The following is a 23,932-nucleotide window of genomic DNA, read 5'->3' on the forward strand; positions in this document are numbered from 1 at the left end:
TCCAGCAGGACCTCGCTGAATTCCCGGGGAAGAGGACCGTTCCGAAGCTGCTTTCCAGCACCAATCCCCAGTGGCAGACGAAAATTCAGACCGATCTACTTTGGTAGTGAATATGCCAGCTCCTCACTCCCGCTCGACACACGTATCACTCGTTCTGAATCGTTATTGTAACTAGCACGCCGATAATATAATTGTTTTGACTGCTTGACATACATTTACCGCCTTGCAAAATGTGTATTTGATGTGACTGGTATGGTGCTGGTAAGCTGGCGACTAGCTACCCTGAATATATGAGTCTATGTCTGACCGGTCCTGGCCAGAGGTAGATATGACTTACTGAACTCGATATCTATACAAGATGGGACAACATATCCGTGTGAGGTGTGGCATGCAATATATTCAAGATAAATCAATGTGATACTCGTAATAGCTCCAGTTTCCAATGTACCTACACTATCTTTATAATACCCTGAAGCTTTTAAATACAGGCATGTCACACACCTCGTGTGATAGATCGAATAGTTAAATATTAAATTGGTCAACAATATATGGCGAGAAAACCATGTTAACGACATTTCGAACAGGTTTGTCACACGTTACTACTTTTGGATGTGTGGGATAGCTTTTCGGCGAGTGACTGTGTAGAGGATGTTCAATCCTTACTAACTTACATACCCGTCTCATATTATTTTTCCTCCAGATCCCGCGTATTTTTTTTGATCACCCACTCGTTATTCTTTCTTGAGTTATCGAGGCACGATTCTTCTCCTCATTTACCAATCGTGACTTATGATTGCCTGGTTTTTGACATACAACAAAGACATGCCTTCGGTCGTTTTTTTTCCAATCAATTGTGTTTACAGTGGCAGGTCACGAAATACAATATTTGTACAGTACTCTTGGACAATCCTTCAAAGCTTCATTTGTCTCCCCAAATAGACACAGTGTCTCTTCGCGTTCTCACCCTCGACCTACCTGGACGTCCCTCGACGAAAAAGAAGTTGTCTCTGTGCTGGACCACGCTCTCTCTACAATGCAGTCGAGAACATGCTGTTGTTGAAAGTTTAGCCTTCAGTCGTTGACCCATGTCATCGCTTTGAACTTCAAATGCAGCTTGGTTGTCGCGCAGGTAACTTTGTTCATTGTAGACTTCGAAGGTGTCTTGCAGAATGAGAGAGCAGATCATCGATGATTTGCAGCGAGAATTCATGACCATTGGTTTCGTGTCCGAGCCCCTGAATGTGGTCAATGGATAGCATCTCCCAAAATTCTATCCAGTGACATGGTTGCATAACCTTCGAGTACGATCTGTGAGAACATAATTCGTAATTGAGCTGGTGTGCGAAGGGAATCCACGGCTTCTCGGAGTGCAAGGTGACCTTCGTTTTGATCATCGAATAATCCAACGTCACACGTGGCTTCACATATGACAAGTATTGAAGATGTGCCCTTGAATTGTGATTTTGATAGATAACGAGCAAAAAGACGAAAACAAAAGAGGTCACAATACATCGTTAGAAGGGAGTGCGCAGGATTTCTTTCATCATCTACGATAGGGCCAATGGTCGTTCGTGTATCTAATAGATAGATTCCGTCTTCAGCAGAAGCAGTGTTGGCACCGAATGTAAAGACATCGACACAGATATCCCCAATTTCCGGAGTGGCAATAAATTCGTCGTACAACGACGTCGATTCGTTCCGGGTCTTTGTCGATCGTGTTAGAGCACGGGGAATATAGCATTTTGTTGATTCGCTGTACGTGCTGACCGTACGGCTGCAGTGGGACATAAAGGAGGGGAGCTTAGTAGGTCGTGGGAGGGGAATAGTCATGGAGTAGAGTGCTTCGATTGGTCACCAAAGGGCAAGGAGGCAGCAAGTGAATTAAAAGACAGCACTATACGACGGTGGAACGCGACCGCTGGCTACCACCCATAAGAAGAGGCAAAGAATGGGTGAAAATAATCAAATGTTCTCCGCAATGCGATAAGTGCGCCAGTGGCGGTCAGGGCACTATGATCTGCATGTGGTCAAAGGACAGCGAGCTGCTCCTTAAGATCAAGGGACATGACAACTGGACGTTATCGTTATGTTAGTCCAAGGATGACGCATATATCTCTGACTCCACCATCCAAAAATGGCAATCGATTGACGGGAAGAACTCATTATTCAGGGTCATACCGAATCCGTTATATCCCTTTGTCTGTCTCCTGGTGAACGCTATCTTGCATTAAATGACTATTCAGTTCGCATCTGGGACCTCAAAACTTACCAGCAAGTCGGAGTCCGACTCAGGCACGACGACCAGGTCTTGGTTGTTGCCATGTCCTCTGATGGACAACACTTTGCCAGTACTATCCCCGGACTGGATACAAAATTTTATGTGTGGAGCCTAGAAGCAGCACTTAAGTGTGCTCGTGGGGCTGCCATGCGGCGTGTGTCCATTACTTTCGTCCACGTCTTTTATAGATATGTTTGTGTGTATGTCAGGGCGACGCCAAGTCCAACGTTCAATCGGGTGTGGCGCCGAAGAGGCATAATGCCCGAAATATCGAGGGGGAGTCTGGCAGTGAGTCAGACCAGCCTGAGTATGGCTTGGGTTGTAAGTTGATGGTTCTGATAATAGACGGTACTCGTAGTTGTAAGTCGGATGTGCCAGCTTGAACAGTGAGATCCGAATTGAGACTCGGAGTGATGACTAGTAGTAGGCAGAATGCGATAGTAATAAACGCGACTCGGATTCGGAGGCTCAGGCTGCTAGTTGAACGAGCCGCCATAGACTTGGGAACTTTTAACTGAGAGTTCAACTGCCCGCACAAGTGTCGAGATACCAACTTGAAGTCACTGAAGTTATCCAACGTCGGCTCAGGCTCCGAGTACTAGTCCAGTGATCGAGTCCGATGGTGGACTTTCGAGTCAGTTGCCGTTGGAGGTGAGTGGAAAGGCTTGAAATTGATAGCCGCCTGAGGCTTACCAGCACTGGCGCCCAATGAGCCAAACTTTAACTTTCCTTCCGGCCGCCCAGTTGACAGTTGATTCGGAAGTGAGCGGCTGGAGCCCAGTAAGTATGTATTGCAAGATGACTTTGAATGTCACAAACGGCCTAGTAGGATCTCCAAACAACATGGTTGCGCGATGTCAACGCGATTATGCCACTGTGTGGTAGCGACATGAAGTCTCCTGGTGCTGCGTGCGACGTGGTACATGATTATCTAAAGACAGCAACCGACATGTCAGAAAAGGTAAATTATGTCGCCGACGGATGTGGCGAAAACCTCCAGATCCGTGCGAGATTTTTGTCAGGTTCGTCGCCACTGTAATGTCAAACGATTCTAGACGCATCCAAAACGTAATCCGAATTTTTCTGCAGCGCCCGGGACTGGTCAACCGGCTCGTGATATCTGGTTCCATATCTTTGATATCACAAGCATAATGAGTGTGCTGACTTTACAGTGTTTCAGGTGCAATACTACTCTCCGTTTACACGCCTGATGTGATTTGTCTTTTGCCACACCTTCCCTTATGGGTTAGCCTACTTGGATAGCTTGTGATTAATTGATTGCTTTTGTAAGCTAGCCAATTTCAGCAAGCTTTTTCCAGCCAATCACATTTCAGCGAAATTTCACTCTCACCGAGACAAACATGCAAAGATCTCATTTGTCGACTTCCAACCCGTTCACTCTCTCGCATGTACATCTCCCATCTCCTATATCCATTTAAACTTTGAATCTCACAGTACTAGTCTCTGCATACCGTACACCGTGTGGCCACCCAATATTTCTCGGATATTCCACTTCCATTGGCCAGTGACTCAAAGGCATTCACAGCACGGGCCCCGCACAAATACGGGGCGCGGCAGCTTCGCCCAAAGTTTGTTCTGCATCTAGCATGTTCGTTTCCAATTGGCCATGGTGCATAGTGAGTTATATGTTCACACCATGGGATAGCGCTGAAGCAGACATTGCGAACTTGCGATTCCTAGCATTGCCAACCATCAAGACATTCGACTCGCAGGATGGGGACAAATACAGGGCGCAGCATCAGCTGTGTCCAATGACCTTTCTCATCCTACATAGAGAAATACATTGCTCATTGTGTAACACGATCTAAGTCGGGCTCTGGAAAATTTTCATGTGCACCACCCACTATCGAGGGAATTACCGAACAACCATATTCCGAAAGCTTCCCATTCATTGGTAGAGTTAGGGATCCTCGACTGGACAATAAATTTAGCTGGTATCGGCGTTGGTGAGTGTCGTGTACGTCTTTCCTGAGAGATCCACAATTAAAACGGTCTGAGATAGTTCTACGGTTGATGATAACTGGAGCAACCGGTCGCGTGCAAACTGTGGAGATTCATGCTGCTTATATGGTCCTTGGATGCAGGCGGCCAACATTTGAGGCGCACCTGGTGTGATAATAAACGAGACTCACTGACACGAGGCAGGAATGCTATGGCCCGACCATTCATTCCAGTAGGGAGAGGATTGAGAGGTGCCAAGCCTGGGGTTATTAAAAAATCTTTTTCACAAAGAGCCCTTTTTGCGAGGCCTGTCTCCTATTGGCATCCTATAGACAAACCCAATAGAGTCGTTCCTAGCGCAAAGTTTGGATGAGAATCTACCCATCCGGGGACAAAAGCACAGCTGGTTTGAAGGAACCAGGAGGTCCGGGGGCCATGCCAGGAAGCTTGATCGATAAGAAGTTACTTATAACTAAACTAGACTTATCGCACCCTCCAGCATGCCACTGCTAAACACCTCAAATTTCTTGTTCACTACAACTGAATCCATCCACGCACACTCATACAGTCTGTACCTGGGTGCAACGGTTTAATGTTGAGTTGAACTCGAGAGATGCGGCAGCAAGCCCCCAAGTCCAGTTATGCGGCCTTTATCGAAGTGCCTATATCATCGGATCGAGATTGGCGACAGCAAAAGGCTATGCATTGTTGCTCTATGTAGACTAGTAGTACTAGCCCAAACTATATGACTAACCTGCTGTACGAGCTGATGATCTTCCGGCTATCATACCCAGGTTCGAGTTGACATTGATTGATGTATTACGTGCTGTTTCTAGGTGTGTTGGGCAGTACTATGTACCGCCATTGCCCCGGTCACTTCCGCCAAACAGCCACTAGTAGAGTTCATACATCTCGGCGGAGCACCGCGGGTTGGAAATAATCTGGATTTGATCCTTAGTGTGTGGAACTCAGTGTCCTTGGATAGTTGGGCTTTCCTATGACAGCTCTCCTCTGCCAATGAGATATCTTTACCAGAACTCTGTTCATGATGAGGCCTAGGTCCGACATCGTGTGGTTGTCGTGTCCTTGCAAAGTATAGTTCACTTACATAATTGTACTCCATGGGGAATGTCAGTTATTATTAGATCGCTTATCATGATCCCGGTTGGACAAGCTCCTCGACATGCACTAGCAGAACTCAAAAAATAAATCTCCACATCCCCTCCACATCACATATATATGTCCAATATTACATCACAAACATAACTACATAGAGAGACAAGCGGGATTACAATCGATATCTGGCGCTAGTACAATATAAACATAAACATAAGCTCGAAAAGTTACCGGGGATTCCCCTCCCGCCCATACGTCATGCCCACACCTCACTTCTACCCCACCTGTGGCGGAAATACCTCCTTCGGTCACATCGGATACGGCGCCTACAATGGAGAGAATAACAGCATCAGAAAAGGTCATGGCAGGAAAAAATCAAATTGAGTTCAAGGCTTTGTAAGATGGAATGGGAAGGAGGCGGGAACGGGAACGGGTAAGGGCCTTCAGGAGTTTTGCCACCATCACCGGTTCCGGGATGAGGTTATCTCGGGAGGGACAGTCAAATTAACGATAAACAGGGTTATATGACGGAAGAGTGCCATGGTCTACTGCACAGCACACATCAGAAAAGATAGATATCTATGAAAAGACGAGCAGCATGGCGCAAAGTGATAAGAAGGGAAAGGTGTAAAATGGGAATAGTGCACACAAAGACGGGAATGGGCGACATGCGCATTGCAAATGAGTGTGAGAATGTACAGCATGATAGTGGGTATGAGAACGTTCCGGAAAGCATGAGACCTCAGCAGAAATAACAATGCAAAAACCAACCAGTAGACAGAAAGCAAGAGAGCAATATGACAGAGCCAATAAGATAACTTAGAGAAAGAAATCGAAAAGAAGGGATATTAAAGTTCCAAAAAAGACACATACTCATGATCCTCTAATACAATTGGAAGATGGCCAATCCCCCGTACACTGTCAGATGACGAGCTAGATGATGACTGATAGGAGAAATAACGTGCATTCCGTCGCGATGATGGGGTATCAACAAGATATGGGCGCCTCCGCATGAGAGAGTAAGGAACTTGGGATGAGAGCGGAGAAGAAGGAATATTAGAGGGAGTGCGGAGACGCTCAAGCAGGAGTCACTCAGTCCGGGACGCAGGATCCCCAGAGCCGGGGCTCGAGGGGTGGGAAACCTTGTTCCACAGAGCAGTAATTCCGTGTTTCCCTTTGGGATCGCGGGAAGGTGTCCGTCCACTTGGGTCGCGCGACACGGACCGGGAGCGTATGTTGCCAGCCCCGCCCCGTCCAGAGGACTCAAATTCAGTGTGATGATGGACTACACGTTCAACGTCAGGCGAGTGTACACTGGTAAGGTTTGCAGTTCCGCCTCTGCCAGTCGAGTGTCTGATAGGGGGATCATAAGTTTAAAAGTTCAGGACCGAATGCAACACACATACATCGCTTGAGCATGAAGATGCTTCTTTCTTTCCTCTTCGTCCATGTTGTCGACGGTAGAGGCAGCTCCATATTGAATGTTACCTACTCCGCCTCGTCCCGTGGAATGAACTATTGGTCCACGAGACTGAGAACGAGAGCGGGAGCCTGATATGTTGCCAAGACCGCCTCTTCCAGAAGAATACTAAGAGGTATCAGGCTTGCATCAGTGTTTGCGGTACATGAATCAGACGGACATACAATTGGGTTGGATTCAGCGTGGTGCTTCTTGACTTGCTGTTCATATCCTGCCTGAACCGCAGCGTGCTCGTTGAGGATAGTTACGGTCTGGGGGTGGTCTTTTCCGACATCCTGAGAAGGGGTGCGCATGTTACCCACTCCACCTCTACCCACAGAAACCATCTGCATCTACTGAGCAAGCATCTTGGAGCGAAAGCTGTGTAACATACCCTATCAGGATGTACAGCCTGCTCCCGCCCACGAGTTGAATCAGAATCAGTCAGATCATCGACGGGACGAGGATCACTTGAGACGGATGAGCGTCGAATGTTACCAGCTCCACCTCTGCCCGAAGATTGCTGACGCACGAAAACGTTGTGAGATGGATTTTGTACTAGATACGAATGCACTTACAAATGAATCACGTCCCCGGGATATAGACCTGCTCTCATTGCTAATCGAATCTGCCATGAGCACAAATTAGTTTCTGCAGCGAGAAACGACGATGATGGGCAAGAGGAAAAAAAGTGGAGTAAAGTTGGACAGGAAGATGGCCGTAAAAAGGGTGCTGGAATGAGTGACAGGGAGCCTAAAGTGAGTCAAGCAATGCTGTGCACGAGGTCGGATCCTGCACGAACTTTACCTGCAATAGCGCTCAATTTTGAGTGACAGCCGGAAGACAGCTTTCCCTGGGAGATAAGGGGAAACCCAAAGAGACAGCTGAGGCCGGGTACTGAAGTGAATGCGGGGCCGTGCGATAGTACCCCTTATCAAAGTTCTCTGGATTATCTCTCCAAAGTGGCACTCATCTTTCTTGCGAATACAACACACATGTGGAACAGAAAACTCACTTGGTACATTCACCAACGTCGCCCCATCATCATCACTGTCATGTGTATACACCCGACTCAGCCTCTGTAGAAATGACCTTGAAACTGGACGTTCTCCAGGATTTCCAGACATGTTGTCTGGTGTTCTGTTTGTCGCCAATCCAAGGTTTATTAACCGACTACGGGAGTTGTGTCGAATGTATCGATATCGAGAGAGGAGAGAGAGAGAAAAGAGGAATTCTGGATTTTCTTGGCAAATAAAGGAAAGTGTTGACGCGATATCCAGTCGGAGTGCATACTTATGGCGTTATATGGGTGATCGATGACCTCCGGATCCATCTATGAGCGAGTCGCTGACTTCATCAACGGTCGGATCTCTGACCAAATGGACTGTTAAAATGGAGCGGGCTCTGAATTGGCGCTGGACGCTCTCTTCAAACACCGCCAAGGCACCTCCGTGACGTACATATCCAGCAACCTCTTCCAAGGCCATAGTCACGTACATCCTGAGTTCTGCCACATTCTGCCCAGGAGGTTCCGCCGCAGTACGACACTACAGTTCCAACTCCTCTTCGACTCCTCTTCAATTTGTAGTCACTCGCGTTCTCAACGTGACGTATGCCATCAGTGATCCCGGCACGACGTCAATTATGAGTCAATTGCCTGTCACTCGACAGCCAATTGTACTTCAAACCCAGGTCACAATTTGATGCGAAATCCATGTGACTGTATCAGACGACTCAGGATCGAGGCACGACTCAAACATAGCCAACAATGACCTGGATGTTGAGAGAAAAGACCATTAGTGAGTACTCATACATTATCACCAAATACCAGCACGACGTTAGAAAGGAAAGGAGAAAGCCGGGCTCGGTAGACTTTGACGAAGTATCAACAAACAAGCGTGCATACACAGTAAGTCCGACGTAACCGAAACACAAAATGTTCCATATGACCGACTGATACGACCCTTTCGCGTAATTGCAGGTTGCGGATCTTGTCATTTTGTTGTCTTACTGTATTACAACCATTTCGGAAGATAATGCCCGACGTGTCCAGGCTGCAACACCGATTTGTGCAGCGTCCACATCAAACCATGTGCATGTCCTGGCACTTTTGCGTTCTAATGGGATTACCTGCTTGACAAGGTTTCTGGGACCTAGGCCATTTCCCACCCTTCCGAGCAACTTCCTTCTCGCAGATATTACCAATCATGACTCTACTCTAGAGGAGGACGCATGTGGCTGGCTGCCCCATCTAATACCGTCTTTGAAATTCTCTAACTAGCTAGCCCGGATATCTTTCGGATCCACTAACTGCTTTGTCGTTGGCTCCAGCTGACCTTGAATCAAGGCATTTTTAGTCTCTTCGCAGGGTGACAGTTGACTCCAGGAGTTTCGGAGTTTCGCTTACCTGACAACGTGCCGCTGCTCGTTCTGCTGAATATCGTTTGTAAGTCTAGTTGCGGCTGTGCAAGAAGGACTTACATAACGCAAGTTTGAAGGGAATGACATCGAGACCATGATGCACTCTTTGAAACGTCGGGAAGGAATACTCTTGATCCTGACGTAGAGGGACATATCCGCGTGTCTCGGATGCAAAGAGTAAAGCTCTTCGCATCGATCAAACACAGGGAGACTTGCATCTTGTTGGGAAGAAGAATTCTGTGATACCTTCAGCAGGACAGGTTCGCGCTTCACTAGAGTGTTACATTTAATCTCTATACGCTGTTGAACGTCCTAGAGAACAAGCAATCATCGTGGTCCTGCCAGTGGCACCGTGGGGCTCCATCCGAGCTCTAAATCTATAGTGCAGACACGACATATCATACATCTCCCGAGAGTCTCGACCGTCCTCTCCGTGAACGCTTCTGAGTACTTGGATGTTTTTATTTTTCCCTGAATTCCCGAGTGGCTTACAATCTCCGGCTTAATATTGGGTCAAAGCGAGGTCAAGCGCTGGCGATCGATCATTCGCATATATCCATCACAATATTTCTCAGGTCGAGATCATTCGAGAGTCAAAACTGTCGCTGATAGGCAGGCAGACGCCTGCCTTTCGAACGTTGCGTTGCATATATGCCATAGTCTGCACCTCATGATCTCAGTGAGTTTGCCATTATCAGCGCTAAGTCTCGTCCTTCTCAAATTTATAATCGCAGGTAAAAATTGCTAGGCTCGCATGTAGTCCCCACCAACCCTTGTCGAGTCCAGACTTGACAAGGCGGTCCGCCCATCAATCCCTCATAAATTTAAATCAATAACCGTCGTGATAGGTGCCAAAAATCAAGTCACGTGCTCTGATACGCGTTTCGGCGTCTCATAAGTTATAGTGTTTTACGTTCTGCAATTTCAGATTCAACTGCGGCAACAAGAAGTAGGGCAATACTACCCGGGAACTATCCCCAAACAAATTCCTTGAGGCTGGGCTCCGAATCGTATAAAACATGGGCTTTGAAGACGACTTTTTTCCCATTCCCTCACCGCTCTTTGAACAGCCTTGACAGTTGAACTCTTAGCACCTCTTAACCAACCTTCTTAATTCTCTACCTTCAAAAATGTTCGCTCGCATCTTTGCTGTTGCCTCTCTCGTCGCCTTCGTTCTTGCCGATGGCCAGTGCAACACCGGCAACATCCAGTGTTGCGACAGTGCTACTTCTGTATGTTGATGCATCTTTCGTAGCAGGGTACTGAGATAGCTAACGAATGGTTCACAGGTTGAGAACTACAACTTGCTGGCTTCCAATGATCCGAGCCTGATCGCTATTCCTGCTGACGTTGTCGGCCTTGTTGGCCTTGGGTGCAGCCCTCTCACCATCGTGGGTGGTGGCGCAGGCTGCGAGGCTAACCAGGAGCCTATGTGCTGCAGCAACAACAAATACGTACGTGCTTTTCCTGACGGCCTATAACTGCGTAATAATGACCGTGCTTTAGGACGGTGTTGTGAACGTTGGCTGCACTCCCATCAACATCGGCCTCTAGACACCCAGTGGACAATTGATTAATATAAGGTTGGAAGGTCGCTTATTTGATATCGATATCCTTCGCCCTCTTACTACTACATAATAACACATTCTCTATTTGCTTTTCTTGTGTGCTCATACGAGGTCTTTGACTCTTTGCTCAACTCGACTAATATAATCCTTGCTTGATGGCATCCATTGCACTGTAGTCGCCTGTCCCTGGACCAAAAGGTAATGTATCTAGCATTTTGATCACCTTTGTACGTCCTCCGGCCTCAACGCTTCAACTCCTGAGTCGCAGACCCCCAGTAATATTTGAAATTACTCCGTTACGTAAACCACATGTCATATGACCAGTGAAAATGCGTATCATATGATTGGTTCTTTCGCTGGGTCACACTGACATCATGCCAATACTTAGTCAGACTGCATCCATAACCTACTCGCTATGTCTCTTGACATCGAGTCAGTCGGCCATACCCCATCGTGTTCTGATAATCCAATATTTATATCATACGTCTAGCTGGCGAAGATGATCGAGGATCCAAACGAATTCATGGTATTTGGATTTCAGATAAAAACAGTCCCATCAAGTGACACATCGCAGGGAGGACACTGGTCTGTGCTTGGCGCGACCTGACCGCGGGTGTGAATAACTACGGCTGTGGCGGACCGGGTGCTTTTCTTGAAGTCGACAATTCTCATAGCTAGTCGCTCTCTTATCTTCACCGACACCACCTTACAGGTAGACGATGAGGACATTCACCGCGCTGTATGCGCTCATTTCTGTTCTCTTTGTATCTGCTTCAGTCTTCGATCAGCAGCCGCCTCAGGATGTAATCGGCAAACCCACCGTCGATACCCTAACTGACCGTGACGCTATCATAGAGTCGCTCCTTGCTAGCCACGCGGATGATCCTGTACAAGTTATGCGTATTCTGGATCCTGAGAACGCGTCAGAACTAGATACTCCACGGTTTTTACAAGTATTTGGGACCGAGGCAGTATGGATGACCGAAGGCGACAAACTACGTCTTCGACAGCAGGGCCTCGGGTTCATCGATCTCACTGATCATCAGGATTTGCACGCATGTCACGGGTCTGCTCAATCATGTACGTACTTCTCTCCATCTTCTATTCTCATTAAGCTGAGAGTCAAATGATAGCATGGCCTAAATTACAATATCAAGAGAAGGTGGCGTCGGTCACCGAGCTTCTGAGTAAGGACGAGATGAAGAAAAATTTGGAGAAATTTACTTCGTTCCACAACCGGTATTATCGCTCAGAGTTTGGTGTCAAGAGTTCACGCTGGTTGTACAATCAGATTCTGGACGTCAGTGTCATCGCATTAAACTTGTCGAACTCATGTATCCAATCCGCTTGTACAGATCATCTCTACTGCCCCTCCCGGTGTCCGTCTCTCAGTCGAGACGTTCACTCACATATTCCCCCAGCCCAGCATCATCGCTCGCTTTGAACCGTTCTTTGGACGCGCTTCTCCCAATCCGACGATAGCCCTTCCTCGCATCATCGTTGGCGCTCATCAAGACTCTGCAAATTACCGCTTTCCCTTACTCCCTGCACCTGGAGCAGACGATGACGGCTCAGGAACGGTCACAATTCTCGAGGCGTTTAGAGCTCTTGTCCAATCTGGATTCGCTCCAGAACGCCCGGTCGAGTTCCACTGGTATGCCGCGGAAGAAGGTGGCTTATTAGGAAGCCAGGAGGTCGTCTCGGAGTACAAGCAATTGAAGAAGGAAGTGGGCGCCATGATTCAGTTTGTGAGCACAAAAGTCTATCCATTGTGAACTGAGAATTAACTGGGTACTAGGACATGACTGCATATGTACCAAAGGGAGAAGTTCCTGTTGTGACCTTTATCTCGACGGACGTTGATTCGAATCTGACCAACTGGGCGGTTGGGATTGCAGAAGAGTACAGTACGTCTGCTGTGGGAACTGCAAAACTCTTGTAAGTGGGGTACCACAGTTCTCGCAGCACCCCTAGCTGAACCTGTTGTAAGCCCTGGTGCGGGCTCAGACCACATGTCATGGTACCGAGCGGGGTACCCTGCCATATTTGCAGCAGAGGGCGATCCGTTCAAAACATTCAACCCGTACATTCACACTTCAGGAGACAAGATAGACCTTGCCGATGGAGAGTTTTCATTTGAGGTGCGATATTTTTCATTGATGTGCATTGCGTCGTGAATCATTGACTATGGAATACAAACAGCATGCTCTTGAATTCGCAAAGGTTGCTGTTGGGTTCGTTGTTGAGCTCGGTGGATGGGTTGAATAAGTTCGTGGGGATAGTCATAGCTACCAGCCCGGGATCAATGCTATCCTCGTACCTACAAAAACTCCTGTGTTCAAACTCCTCACATTGCGGCGGCACAGTTCTCAAAGTTTTTTCCGAATAGGTTTGCATGTAGACTAATTGTTTATGCAAATTGTACTACTTAATGATATAGCGCTTCAGCACTGGCGCGTGTAATGTTTGGAGCAAGGCTTTGCCTGACTTCAGCTCTGGGAGTACCGTAGTTTACATACTAGGTCTACCAACGTAGCAGTGGAGAAGTTCGAACACTCAAGTCGAACCATGTCATTAGATTACATGTTATTTCCCATATAGCCCACTTGTTCAGTAGACAGTCACTTCGGTCAAAAAAGCACTGCAGCAACATGTTGCCAGAAGCCTTTCGGAGGGATCTCAGGTCGTTCGGTTTCTTCACAGCTGGGAATACCCTGATTGATTACGAAGTGAGTCTGAGTCCCAGGTAAGCTAACGTGTCGAATACGTACCGTAATGAAGTCCATGTCGTCTGTTTTCCAAATCACCGTGCCTCGTGTAACCTTCCAGAACAGAAACAATCCAAAGAATAGTGGAATATTTATATCTGCGATAATTGGTCAGGTGTCATCTTGGTAGAGAAGGACCGGCTTACATGATGTCAAAAAGTAAGAGGCTTCAAAATCCCAAAACACGGTAAATCCATTTATTAGAATAAACAGTATACACCAGGTCATGCCCCAGATGGAGAGCCACGGCTACAGATTGAAATCAGTGATTATTTTATGCGTTTTGGTGACCCCGACTGACTTGTAGGGGATTATAGTAATGGAGTTTCTGTCGATCAATGCCTTGGTATTGCAGTCCGCGATCTGCATGGTTCATCAGTTCATCGATGATCCATAGATACATACGCCGGGTACTCACAGAAGAAAATGTAAGTTAAATTAATCGAAAGCCAGCCGAAGAAACCACCCATTACACTGAGATGCTGGAACCAGCTAAGATGCGACATGAGCCACATTGCGAACACGAGGCGACTCATGAAATTTACTTGAACACAGTTTCTGCACCCGATGATATACTCATCAGAGACAAAAAAGCGAAGACACTCTGTTGGCCCCACATCAGTGTCCGTGGTACTTGGGACTAAATAAGCGTTCATTCATACCGAACAGAGCACTGCAACAATTGGTACGCCCTTCCTCGTACAGATAGTGAGGAACCGGGGTGCTTGTTTACGAAGTGCTAAACCATAGAGGATGCGCGAAGAACAAAAGAGGAACGAGTTGCCCGCGGAGAATGCGCTAGTTATGAAACCTGCATTTACTACAGTGGGTAACACTACATGGCGGAGGAAAATGAGATATGACTTTATGGAAAACGAAGTACACACCTCTTATTCCTGAAATCTGCATCGCAATCACAAATGGCGACTTGGCAAAGATACCAGTTCCCTCCAACAGTTGCGGATTATTTGAAGGTACAATGAGTCCTGCAATGAAAACGCCGAGAATCTACTGAGCTGTAAGAAGTTATTCATTGTAAGATATCATTATGCTCAACGTAGAAAATGAGGATTCGGTAGAAAACTCTGCGAATAGCTTTGGCAATATTCCTCCGCGGGTTCTGCGTTTCAGACGCCGCACTATCGGATTGTTAGGGAATATATGCCCAGAATGAGATACCACATACACAGCCACTATCTCCATTCCCTGGTAAGCAAATGCGGCTTGAGTGATGACACTCAATATTCCGAGGAAATTATTAAGCGCAGGATACCGAGGTTCAAGTCCAGGCCCGGCAAAGACACCCGGATTACTCCAGTACTTTGGATAATTAGCTCACTAGTCCACTCATAAAGTAACACGTACTTGAAAACCAAGTCGCTGGTGATTCGGTGCTCCACCAAGGTCAATGACGAGGCCAACGATGATTAGACCAATGATCGTTATCACTGATAAACATGTTGAGTTTGCTTTACAAATACCAGCAGAGGGCTAGCTTACGCTTCAAAATGGAAAAAGCAAATTCGGCTATTCATCTTTTAGTACATAAATTGAAAAGGATGATGGACCTACTTTCTCCGAAGTATCTGAAATTTAGGAATGAATATACGTGGCGCGACCGGCTTCAACGACTCACATTACACCAAATATATTTGTGGCGCATATAACGATACAAATCACTACAGTATAAACTGCAGCGTGATGTGACTAGACAGAATTCCAACCTTTAGGACACAACAGGAACGTCAAATGTAGTTCAGGAAACTTACATCCCACATAGAGATCAGTATTTGAGCTCCGGATATTTCCACAGGAACGTAGAACCTGAAAATGGCGATGTGAATCACTGAATGGCTGTGATAAAATGTATACGCCTACGCATTAGTCTTATGAAGGGGCGATCATGATATAGGCAGTTTCGATAGACACAAAATGAAACCTTACAAGAAAATAATTCTAACGAGTGACACTTGATTAGGTATGTTAAAACATAGCGAGAAGATAAAGGATGTACCCAACCAACCTACAGAGTATGAAAGGTCAGTCGAAGGTAAGTACTTAAGTAGGTCACTCACTGCAAATCCCAATGCGGGATCTACCCAACGGGAGGCTGAGCGACGGCAAGTTGATATCATTTCAGTCTCAAAAGGAAAAGTACAAACCGAAGTGGGGAAATGATCCTGATATCGGCGCTAGGGAGGTCATCTCCCCAAGTGAACATAATGACCTGGCCGGATCAAATAGGCGGAAACCCGCACAGATCGTAGACTTACGAATACGCTACAGAACCCACCAGGGCAAATGCAATCAGGGCACCGAGTGGTCCAGCTGTGTGAATGGCTCCCCCTGTGCCTAGAAACAGTCCCGTACCCAAAGTACCAGCGATCTTGGGAAAATGGTCAAAGAGATTCAAAGGCAAGACATTCGGCGACTTGCAGCTATCCTATGATGAGAGAGACGGATGAACGTCAAAAAATAAGTAGGAAAGCTGATAGATCTGTCGCAGACTTACATCTGTATATGCCGTTGCTTGAGCCTCCGTTTCACAAGATCCATGGAAGCAACATCCAGTGGAAGATCCCTACTTGAATCGACTTGAAGTACTTCCACGTGAGTGACATTCTTTGATTGCCTGCGCTCTTGGAGCACATATCCTTCCTCCATTGCAACACTGAGATTAGGCCAGAGGGTTGGGGGAGGTAGTAGTCGGCAGGATGTCAAAAGACGCCAATGCGTAGTTGCACTGGCCCCGGGATTTAAGAGAGGCGCTTAACTACAGCAAATCGCCATATCTATCGAGCTCTGCATCAGAGACCGTATCTCACGCCTGATGGAGCATTTGTTGATAGCTTGGCTCCGGAAAGTAATATCCGCCTGGGCGATACATAGATTCTCGTTCCAGGACCGGTTAGAACTCGGCGCAAAGCTTATCGTCCCGTAAATTGCACTGCGGTTGGGCATTCTTGGACGTGTGCTGTGCCTTTGGTAATCCCTCGGATACCGATTTTAACCAGTATTCTCTGGGCCATACGTACTACGAAGTGGCTCCAGAATGGAAAACGGCGGAAAGTCTGCAATATTAATGCAACTGCGTGGCTGTGTGTGTGAAAGTAGTTGGTAGAGCCCGTTTAGCACAGTCACGGCCCACGGGTGCGTAATATTAATTACTCAAGTCTCGTTCTCTGCGACTGAGGCGGTGAGGCAGCAGCGTACTCAGGAGTAGTCAGTGGCCAAAGGCTCATAGTAAGGAACGTCTTTTTCGAGCATACTTCCGCCTTATCGTATGGTTTCATCACAGGTGAGTCACGGTGATACGTACTACAGGTATGCGCACGATAACGCATTCTATGGTGAGAAGAAAGAAACCTGTTTCCAGATGGCCAGCAAAAAATGACATATGAGAGTGGCGGGTTAGGCTTGAGAGGTGTATCTATGACTGCGTTATGACGAGCAAGGCAATCATGATAAGTGGTGAAATTTTGAAACCGACAAAGCCCCAACCTACTAACTCCGTGGCTAAGCGCTAATCTCCGGTGCTACTAGTGTGGCTGTTGACACCGCTCCTGCACACTGGGTTCCCTATTCCAACGCGAACCACCAGAATCACTGTACCATATGTTGATTATGGTGAGAGGGGTGGGACAACTCTTCAAGGCCAGCCGACGATAGAAAACCGCTCGGTGATGTCGTTTGAACCGATTATGGAAAGACCTGTGTTCAATCAAACCATCAAAGTTATTAGTTGCTGGAAGTGACAAACGTCCTTCCCAATCCTTCTTGTGTGCGTGGCCCTATCAATCTCTTGACGCTAGTCTAATATATATGGCTGATGGAGCTTATAATGTGAGGTTCAAGTCAATTTTATCCCAGGACAGATGCCAAATTTGTAGTCCTCACTGAGCTACGTGCCGACCTTCGACTATGAAATGGAGGGAAATGGCTTGTACATCCACACACGACCGATAACTTTTGAAATTTTCAATTGACATTGCCATGGCATCACTGTGAACAAGACATGCTATGCTCTCAGTTAAGTAACTTTGACAGGCGTTTCGTATCGATGGTACATCAGGCCTCAGGAGCCGATCGCGGAAGAAGAAGGGGACTACAGGAAGTGCGATCCATGCATCTTCACAGGAGGGCTAAACCTGCGCCCATATCAAGATATGGACTGGTTTCAAACGTTTTTTGCGCTCGGGCGATGTTGGTATCAATATCAGCTTCTTCTGGTACACACTTCCGTTCATGCCCCTTAGTTAGATGTCCAAGGGAGATGCAAGAAAGCTGTGAACTGTTGATGGGGCACCAGACATCCAGGCCCTCATGTTTGTTGACCGGTTTCTTCTCCGGTGTGCTAATGTCAAGGCACAAGCCCAAAAGGTGTTCAAGCACTCGCGGTTCGTGATATATGTACTGCTGGACACGATCGAGTTGCTTTGAAGTTGCTAGACATGAAGCATAGCGTTCTCCCAGGATGGTCATGGAAATAAAAGGCCTATTCAGTCTTTGGACCCGATTGTCACGCAGATAGGATCCACCTTGGGCAATGTCAATGGTTCCAATAATCCAGATCCGACCAGCTGAACATTTCCAGATGAAGACCTTGATACCGGTGAACTATCCTCTACCTCTCGATCAGGACCTGTCATCCCTGTGCAGTACGCCCTATCCCCATCGGACCGGTTATCCACCATGATCATCCCCTGTTGACGATGTCGAGCTCGGAGGACGCCGAAGCACTGCGACTCCATGTCGAATATTCGCGTGGTCATTTTCGCGCGCATCTTGGGGAGCTCTATCTGGCGGCGTCATCTCTTAACCAGCAGTTTACTTTCTATGATCAGCGCGTTTTCAGCGAAGAGACCGTGCAGGAGTGGGTGCGTGGGCTCAATGATGCGACACTGGTATCTGGGTCGGTCTCATGGTGATAAATTTCCCCTGCAGAGCAAACTGTGATGTAGGTCGGCACACTCAAAACAGCAGATCAAAACAGCAGAGGATGGGTTACCGTGGAATACGACTACATTAGTACACTACCTTTACATATCAGCAAAATCTACTCGTCTTCGCCTTCCTGACTTACACTATCCAGCTTATCCAGTCCAGGCAGCTATTCATCGTCTCGCCTCACTTGAAATAAGACGAGGCTATAGTGATGGATCTTTTATGCAGATAACGAAAATATCGTGTACAATGTGTACAGCATGAAGTGCAAAACTGGAGCGCGGAACAATCTTATGGTTGCCCGAGAGAGGGGAAACGACTATCGAGTGAGAGGCACAACTTCAGCAAATGACCTTATGACTAATGAAAATGCCGATAGCCAACGAACCATCCGCAACAGCCCACTCTCTCATAGGAAAATTTTCCCGCCTTGCCAGTATTAGTCGAGTTCTGTGTTTATTGCCCTTGTGTCCCCGCTGCGGGTTGGCCACGTCGCGTTCAACTGCGGGCCTCGTTACCACTCGTATGTTGCATAGTTCCGCCTCAGTGGGAGGAGTGATGCCGTATCTCTGTAAACCCAGCTCAGTCGTTTTCCGAACAAACATAGCTGATATCGAGCGAGTCATTCTCGACAAGGAGCAACCTCGATGGGATGCCTGGAAAATCTCGCGGGAGATCAGCCGAAATTATAACACCGGGGCTCGCACAGCATTTGTTGGTACACATGTGCAAGTTGAGTGCTGAATTGCAACGAGCAGATTGCGCCAATGATAGGGAGATGACGGGCCCACGGGGGAAGCAGACTGATGAAGAGAAGGTTAGGTGTGTACGCTGCATTTGCAGGCACCTTTTCGCACCCGAATATGTCCATGAGCGCCAAGATGAGGCTCGGGCTGTCGTTGTCACAGTGCGATATTTAGGTGCTAGTGCGACAAAGCATTTTCATATTCAACTAGAAGCGCTTTAGCCGCGGGAGGGGGGCCGCATGACACCAGGGCCTGATGACTCACATTTTTGCTCATAAATCAAATCAATGTAGTTGCATCACACCCCTTGAGGCGAAGGCTTGAGCAATGACCGTCAACGCTGGTGTGAATATTGCCCATGTACGACGCAGGCTCATCCTAGACCGCCTTCGGATGATGATCGGTTTCAACCCTCCAGCATAGGTTGTACCGTGACACATGCAACGGAAACGATGAACATCCAGCATTTCAGATATTCATATGTGTCATTACACGCCACTGACAGACCATGCTATGTCACGGTATGGCACATGCGCATTCAGTTCGTATTATGCACGTGATCTTCAATGTTCATTCTACAACGGCGGCACCAGGATCATCACTTTGCCGTTTGCCATCCAACAACGGAAGAAAGGTCATGATCAGGTGGATGCCAGGCCACAAAGGCATAGAGGGTAACGAACAGGCGGACGAGCAGGCCAAGAAGGCGGCCAAAGGAGACATCAGAAGGCAACTCCCTCCCCAACTCGCTACGCACACGAACGCACACCCCCATCCTTCTCCCTATCAGCAAATCCGCAACAAAACAACATTTCCACCACGAGATCAAACAGGAGGTGAATACGGCCATGCAAGAGGACTCAAGCTACCAAAGACTTCACTTGATAGACCCCACCGCCCCCTCGAAACACTTCGCCAACCTGAATAGACCCCTTCCCGTGCCGTCATAGCTCCTTCCTGTCCCAAATCCAAACAGGGCACATACTGTTAAACAAACACCTGTTCCACATTTCGAAGTCCCACATGTCTTGTTGTTTGCAATGCAACGCACATGAAGAACCAGTCAAGGACTTCCTCCTAGAATGCCCGAAGTACTCTCGTCAGTGAGCGGCCCTGCGCGCGGAAGCAGGACGACAAGCGAACCAGCTGCAACAGCTACTCAACAACGGGAACTGCACCAGACCACTCCTTCATTACATTGCACGCACAAGAAGACTGGAGCATACCTTCGGGGACGTCACCCCCCCAGAACCAATAGAAGAATGGTCGATTTCCCCCTATCCTCGCCTTAAGTCGGCGTACTCGTCCTCGCCCAGCCGGGACCAATCATATCAGAGCTCACCCACCCACCATCGACTATCCTATTAGAAGTGAATAGCGCATGTATTGTCTACCATAGGGCTACGCCCCAACGGACACTAAAAATAATAATTCAAGTTGGAGGCTGAGAGTTCGATAATCTCAGAAAATGCGGTATTTGATCCGTCCGCGCGAGGTCTATGCAAACTAGATGCAGACTTACGTCCTGTCAATGTGTTGCTCGGATTCAGAAAGTGGCGGCTCCGAGTCTGTGAAAAGATTCACCACAAAAGATGGGTAGATATCACCGTACGTACGTAGGCCGTGTAAATTCGACGAAAGAACATGTTACATGGCAGCCCGCGGTAAATGGTGATCGTGTTTTCTCACGCTGGACCGCGACGAGTCACAGTACGTTCTCAAAATGCGGGAAGACACAGTGATACTATGTAGATTGCGGCGGCATATGGCAGAAGCAACGCAATAGTTATGGGTACAGTCTACGAGCTTGCAGAATGGTCCTGCAGCATGTAAAATCGCAATCCGAGTAGAGTGCATAACTACTAGTGAATACTAGTATGGAAACAATGGAGGTGCGATAGCAAGAGAATGCGAGCGAAAGCAGACGTGAGTCACAGCAACAACAAACGAGAAAATCAGAACGAGGGCGGATGAATTGTAGCATTTAAGTGCTAAGACCACTGGCTGCGAAATCTGTCACGCACGATGGACTCGACTCAGTAACAATCTGCTTGACTTGGTATAGAAAACTCGTCGGCCCGGGTGTTGAAACTGGAGTGCCGAGTATAGTACATAACACGGGGAAGAGAATTGGAAACAACTGCATCGCTCAGGAGTTAGAGCTGACGTGCTTGGTATCGTACACGACACGAGCACATAGCATGAGGAAAGACGGAGTCAAAAAACAGGAAGCTTGACCCGAACATCATCTACTTCTTTTCTGTCAAGTCCTATGCTGCAGGTTGTTCGTAAACTTCGACCTCGAGGTTCACAACGAGACGAGGGACGTACACAAGCGATTATCAAGGATGAACTCAAGAACCTTCTTTCCCAGTTCCTCTCCGTGGTAGTCTTGACGACAAATCTCTTTCGCTACTTTCTCTACTGCGGCAACCATGGGAGATTTCAGGTAGTAGTCCAGGGCAGACTCGACGAGCTCTGAACCCTTCGACTTGTGCGGGAGAAACGCAGAGTACTCGAGAACGATAATGGTAGCTGCTTGCTGTGATTAAGACTACAACCGTTGGTGTGGCGAGAAACTAACCGATGCCAGTCTGAATTATTCTGTTCGCAGCAGAAGTGAACAGTGAACCCTTCACAGCCTGTTGCACACTCGTATAGTGCTGGGAATCAATGCGGAAAGAAGCCAACCTACCAAGGGCTAAAGGACGCGGACAATATCATATCGGTGGGTTTTTGCCTAGCCATAGGTTGAAAGTATGGGTATCGGAATCAACTCCACGGAGGAAAGTACTTGCCCCCTGCGGGAAAGGGATGTCAGACTGCCCTGAAAGCAGCGCATAAGAACAAATCAAGAGCACACTGGAAAACCATATGGGAAAAATCACCAAGGTACGCAAGGACGCGAACAATAGACCCATCAATGCCCTCCTCGAACTTCATCAAACTCACCAACGGCCTGCGCAAACGCACATCAAGCATCTACATCCAACTCCGCACCCGCCATATCCCCCTGAACTATCATCTGCATCGAATCAACAAGAGCGACACTCCGCACTGTCCCATATGCCCAGGAATCGACGAGACAATACACCACTACCTCTTCGACTGCCCACAGTATAGACGCGAACGCCACATATTCGCAAACGCCGTCAGACGCAACGCAACATCCATCACGCACATACTCACATCCGAGAAAACAACACCCCATCTAATCCGCTTTGTAAATAGCACCGGCCGCTTCAAATCAACATTCGGTGAACTGTAAACTCTGTATAAGAAAACATACTAGCAAAACATATAGTTATACCATACATCACTCCGCGACATAATCCCCATAATACTCCTCGTCAAAAGGAAAGACGCCACTTCGTGGCGCCACTGTCGGAAACGAAGAGGACACGTCAGTAACGAAGATAATACTAACCCAAGCAACAGCAACCAACACCAGACGAACACCAAAAACCACATCACAGACTAAGCGTTACATCCAGCTAGTACCTTCACACTGACCCATCCTCTTCCCGCAGCTGTCCTTTTGTACCTGCTCACACCATGTGACAGAGTACGAGTCCGAATTAACCCACCCTTTAACTTTGCCCTATAACACACAGAAAGCTTATGACGAGAACATGTCCAACATAGGGTCTATGACCCCAAAGGACACAATCTGAAGCAAAAAAAAAAAAAAAAAAAGGGATGTCAGAATCATGAGGTGGAAAATTGGAATTTGATTAATAACAGAGACGCACATTCTATTTGGTCGACGTAACGGTTGCAAATAATCAACCACCAGATTGTAGACAATGACCGCTGTGCTCAGGTAACTTACAAACTGTCAGGGGTTGGAACCGGATGAGCATCACTATATTGGCGAATACCATTCATGGACGTACGAGCTAGACGAGATTGTTTGTCAGTGGAGTAACATGATGTCAGACAGGATATGATCAACACACATTCTGCGAACACGTGAAGAACGCAAGAGATTATCTGGCTAAAATGATTGGCGATTGAAAGAGACTTACATCCTACAGATCGACAGAGTGAGTCAAAATGATTGAGATTAACGCTTCGCATTATGAAGGTCAAACGACTCACATTCTGCATAGGACACAAAAATATGCAAGATGAATGAACATGGAAAATAAGTTATCAAGGGGGGATACTCAACGAACTAAGCATTATATGAGTAATGATAATTCGGCTCATCTGATGGAATAGAACACGCTTACATCAGGCTATGAAAACGAGTGAACATCATTATACTATTGACCATCATCTGGATGCAAGATGTGATCAAGACACGCACCACCTGCCAAAAAAAAGTAAGTGTAGGAGCTGTCCACATGAGTTGCAGACGGAAAACCATCAAGGTACTGACCTCCTGTCAACAGGTGAAGAGCAGCGATTGTCAGCATGGGTTGAGGATGAGGGATCATCAAAAGTACATACGTTCTGTCAATAAACGAGTAGCAGGGAGGCATGAGGATGACGAGCATGGGTCAAGAACTAGAAACCATCAAGGAACTTACCCGCTGTCAACAGGGGAGCAGCAGCGAGAGATAGCGATCATGAGCATGGGTCGATGACTAGAAACCATCGAGGCACTTACCATCTGTCAACAGGCGAGCAGCAGCGAGGGATGGCGATCATGAACATGGGTCGAG

The 23,932-nt window shown here is 47.4% G+C and overlaps 5 protein-coding genes across 5 annotated transcripts; 3 read left to right on the forward strand and 2 right to left on the reverse strand.

Annotated features, from left to right (window-relative positions):
* Positions 1-3,634: 3,634 nt before the first annotated feature.
* On the forward strand, positions 3,635-4,349 carry F5147DRAFT_712867 (uncharacterized protein). The gene is made up of 2 exons (XM_041438382.1): positions 3,635-4,245; positions 4,302-4,349. Exon 1 carries the CDS (start codon positions 3,886-3,888, stop codon positions 4,105-4,107), a length of 222 nt encoding a protein of 73 aa, XP_041289053.1. The 5' UTR covers positions 3,635-3,885; the 3' UTR covers positions 4,108-4,245; positions 4,302-4,349.
* A 2,095-nt stretch (positions 4,350-6,444) lies between these two features.
* F5147DRAFT_582827 (uncharacterized protein) lies at positions 6,445-7,450 on the reverse strand (the record flags this gene model as incomplete). Its single annotated transcript, XM_041431684.1, has 5 exons — positions 6,445-6,709; positions 6,763-6,944; positions 7,001-7,162; positions 7,210-7,338; positions 7,394-7,450. The coding sequence occupies 5 exons, from the start codon at positions 7,448-7,450 to the stop codon at positions 6,445-6,447; spliced, it is 795 nt and encodes a 264-aa protein (XP_041289054.1).
* A 2,839-nt stretch (positions 7,451-10,289) lies between these two features.
* F5147DRAFT_712877 (fungal hydrophobin-domain-containing protein) lies at positions 10,290-10,969 on the forward strand. Its single transcript, XM_041438383.1, has 3 exons — positions 10,290-10,468; positions 10,526-10,690; positions 10,743-10,969. Exons 1-3 carry the CDS (start codon positions 10,367-10,369, stop codon positions 10,788-10,790), a joined length of 315 nt encoding a protein of 104 aa, XP_041289055.1. The 5' UTR covers positions 10,290-10,366; the 3' UTR covers positions 10,791-10,969.
* Positions 10,970-11,433: 464 nt separating this feature from the next.
* Positions 11,434-13,276, forward strand: F5147DRAFT_341669 (Zn-dependent exopeptidase). The gene is made up of 6 exons (XM_041429293.1): positions 11,434-11,884; positions 11,938-12,104; positions 12,160-12,552; positions 12,603-12,742; positions 12,795-12,945; positions 13,007-13,276. Exons 1-6 carry the CDS (start codon positions 11,524-11,526, stop codon positions 13,070-13,072), a joined length of 1,278 nt encoding a protein of 425 aa, XP_041289056.1. The 5' UTR covers positions 11,434-11,523; the 3' UTR covers positions 13,073-13,276.
* Positions 13,277-13,434: 158 nt separating this feature from the next.
* F5147DRAFT_777467 (general amino acid permease 1) lies at positions 13,435-16,236 on the reverse strand (the record flags this gene model as incomplete). Its single annotated transcript, XM_041441987.1, has 22 exons — positions 13,435-13,518; positions 13,576-13,670; positions 13,719-13,821; positions 13,874-13,935; positions 13,991-14,064; positions 14,118-14,176; positions 14,235-14,407; positions 14,460-14,580; positions 14,630-14,711; positions 14,759-14,892; positions 14,938-15,020; positions 15,073-15,099; positions 15,145-15,158; positions 15,209-15,279; positions 15,342-15,396; positions 15,451-15,458; positions 15,517-15,528; positions 15,587-15,595; positions 15,648-15,682; positions 15,735-15,799; positions 15,846-16,010; positions 16,085-16,236. The coding sequence occupies 22 exons, from the start codon at positions 16,234-16,236 to the stop codon at positions 13,435-13,437; spliced, it is 1,683 nt and encodes a 560-aa protein (XP_041289057.1).
* Positions 16,237-23,932: the final 7,696 nt, after the last annotated feature.

The sequence above is a fragment of the Suillus discolor genome (assembly GCF_016758755.1).
Source record: "Suillus discolor strain FC423 chromosome Unknown F5147scaffold_59, whole genome shotgun sequence".
NCBI lineage: Eukaryota > Fungi > Basidiomycota > Agaricomycetes > Boletales > Suillaceae > Suillus > Suillus discolor.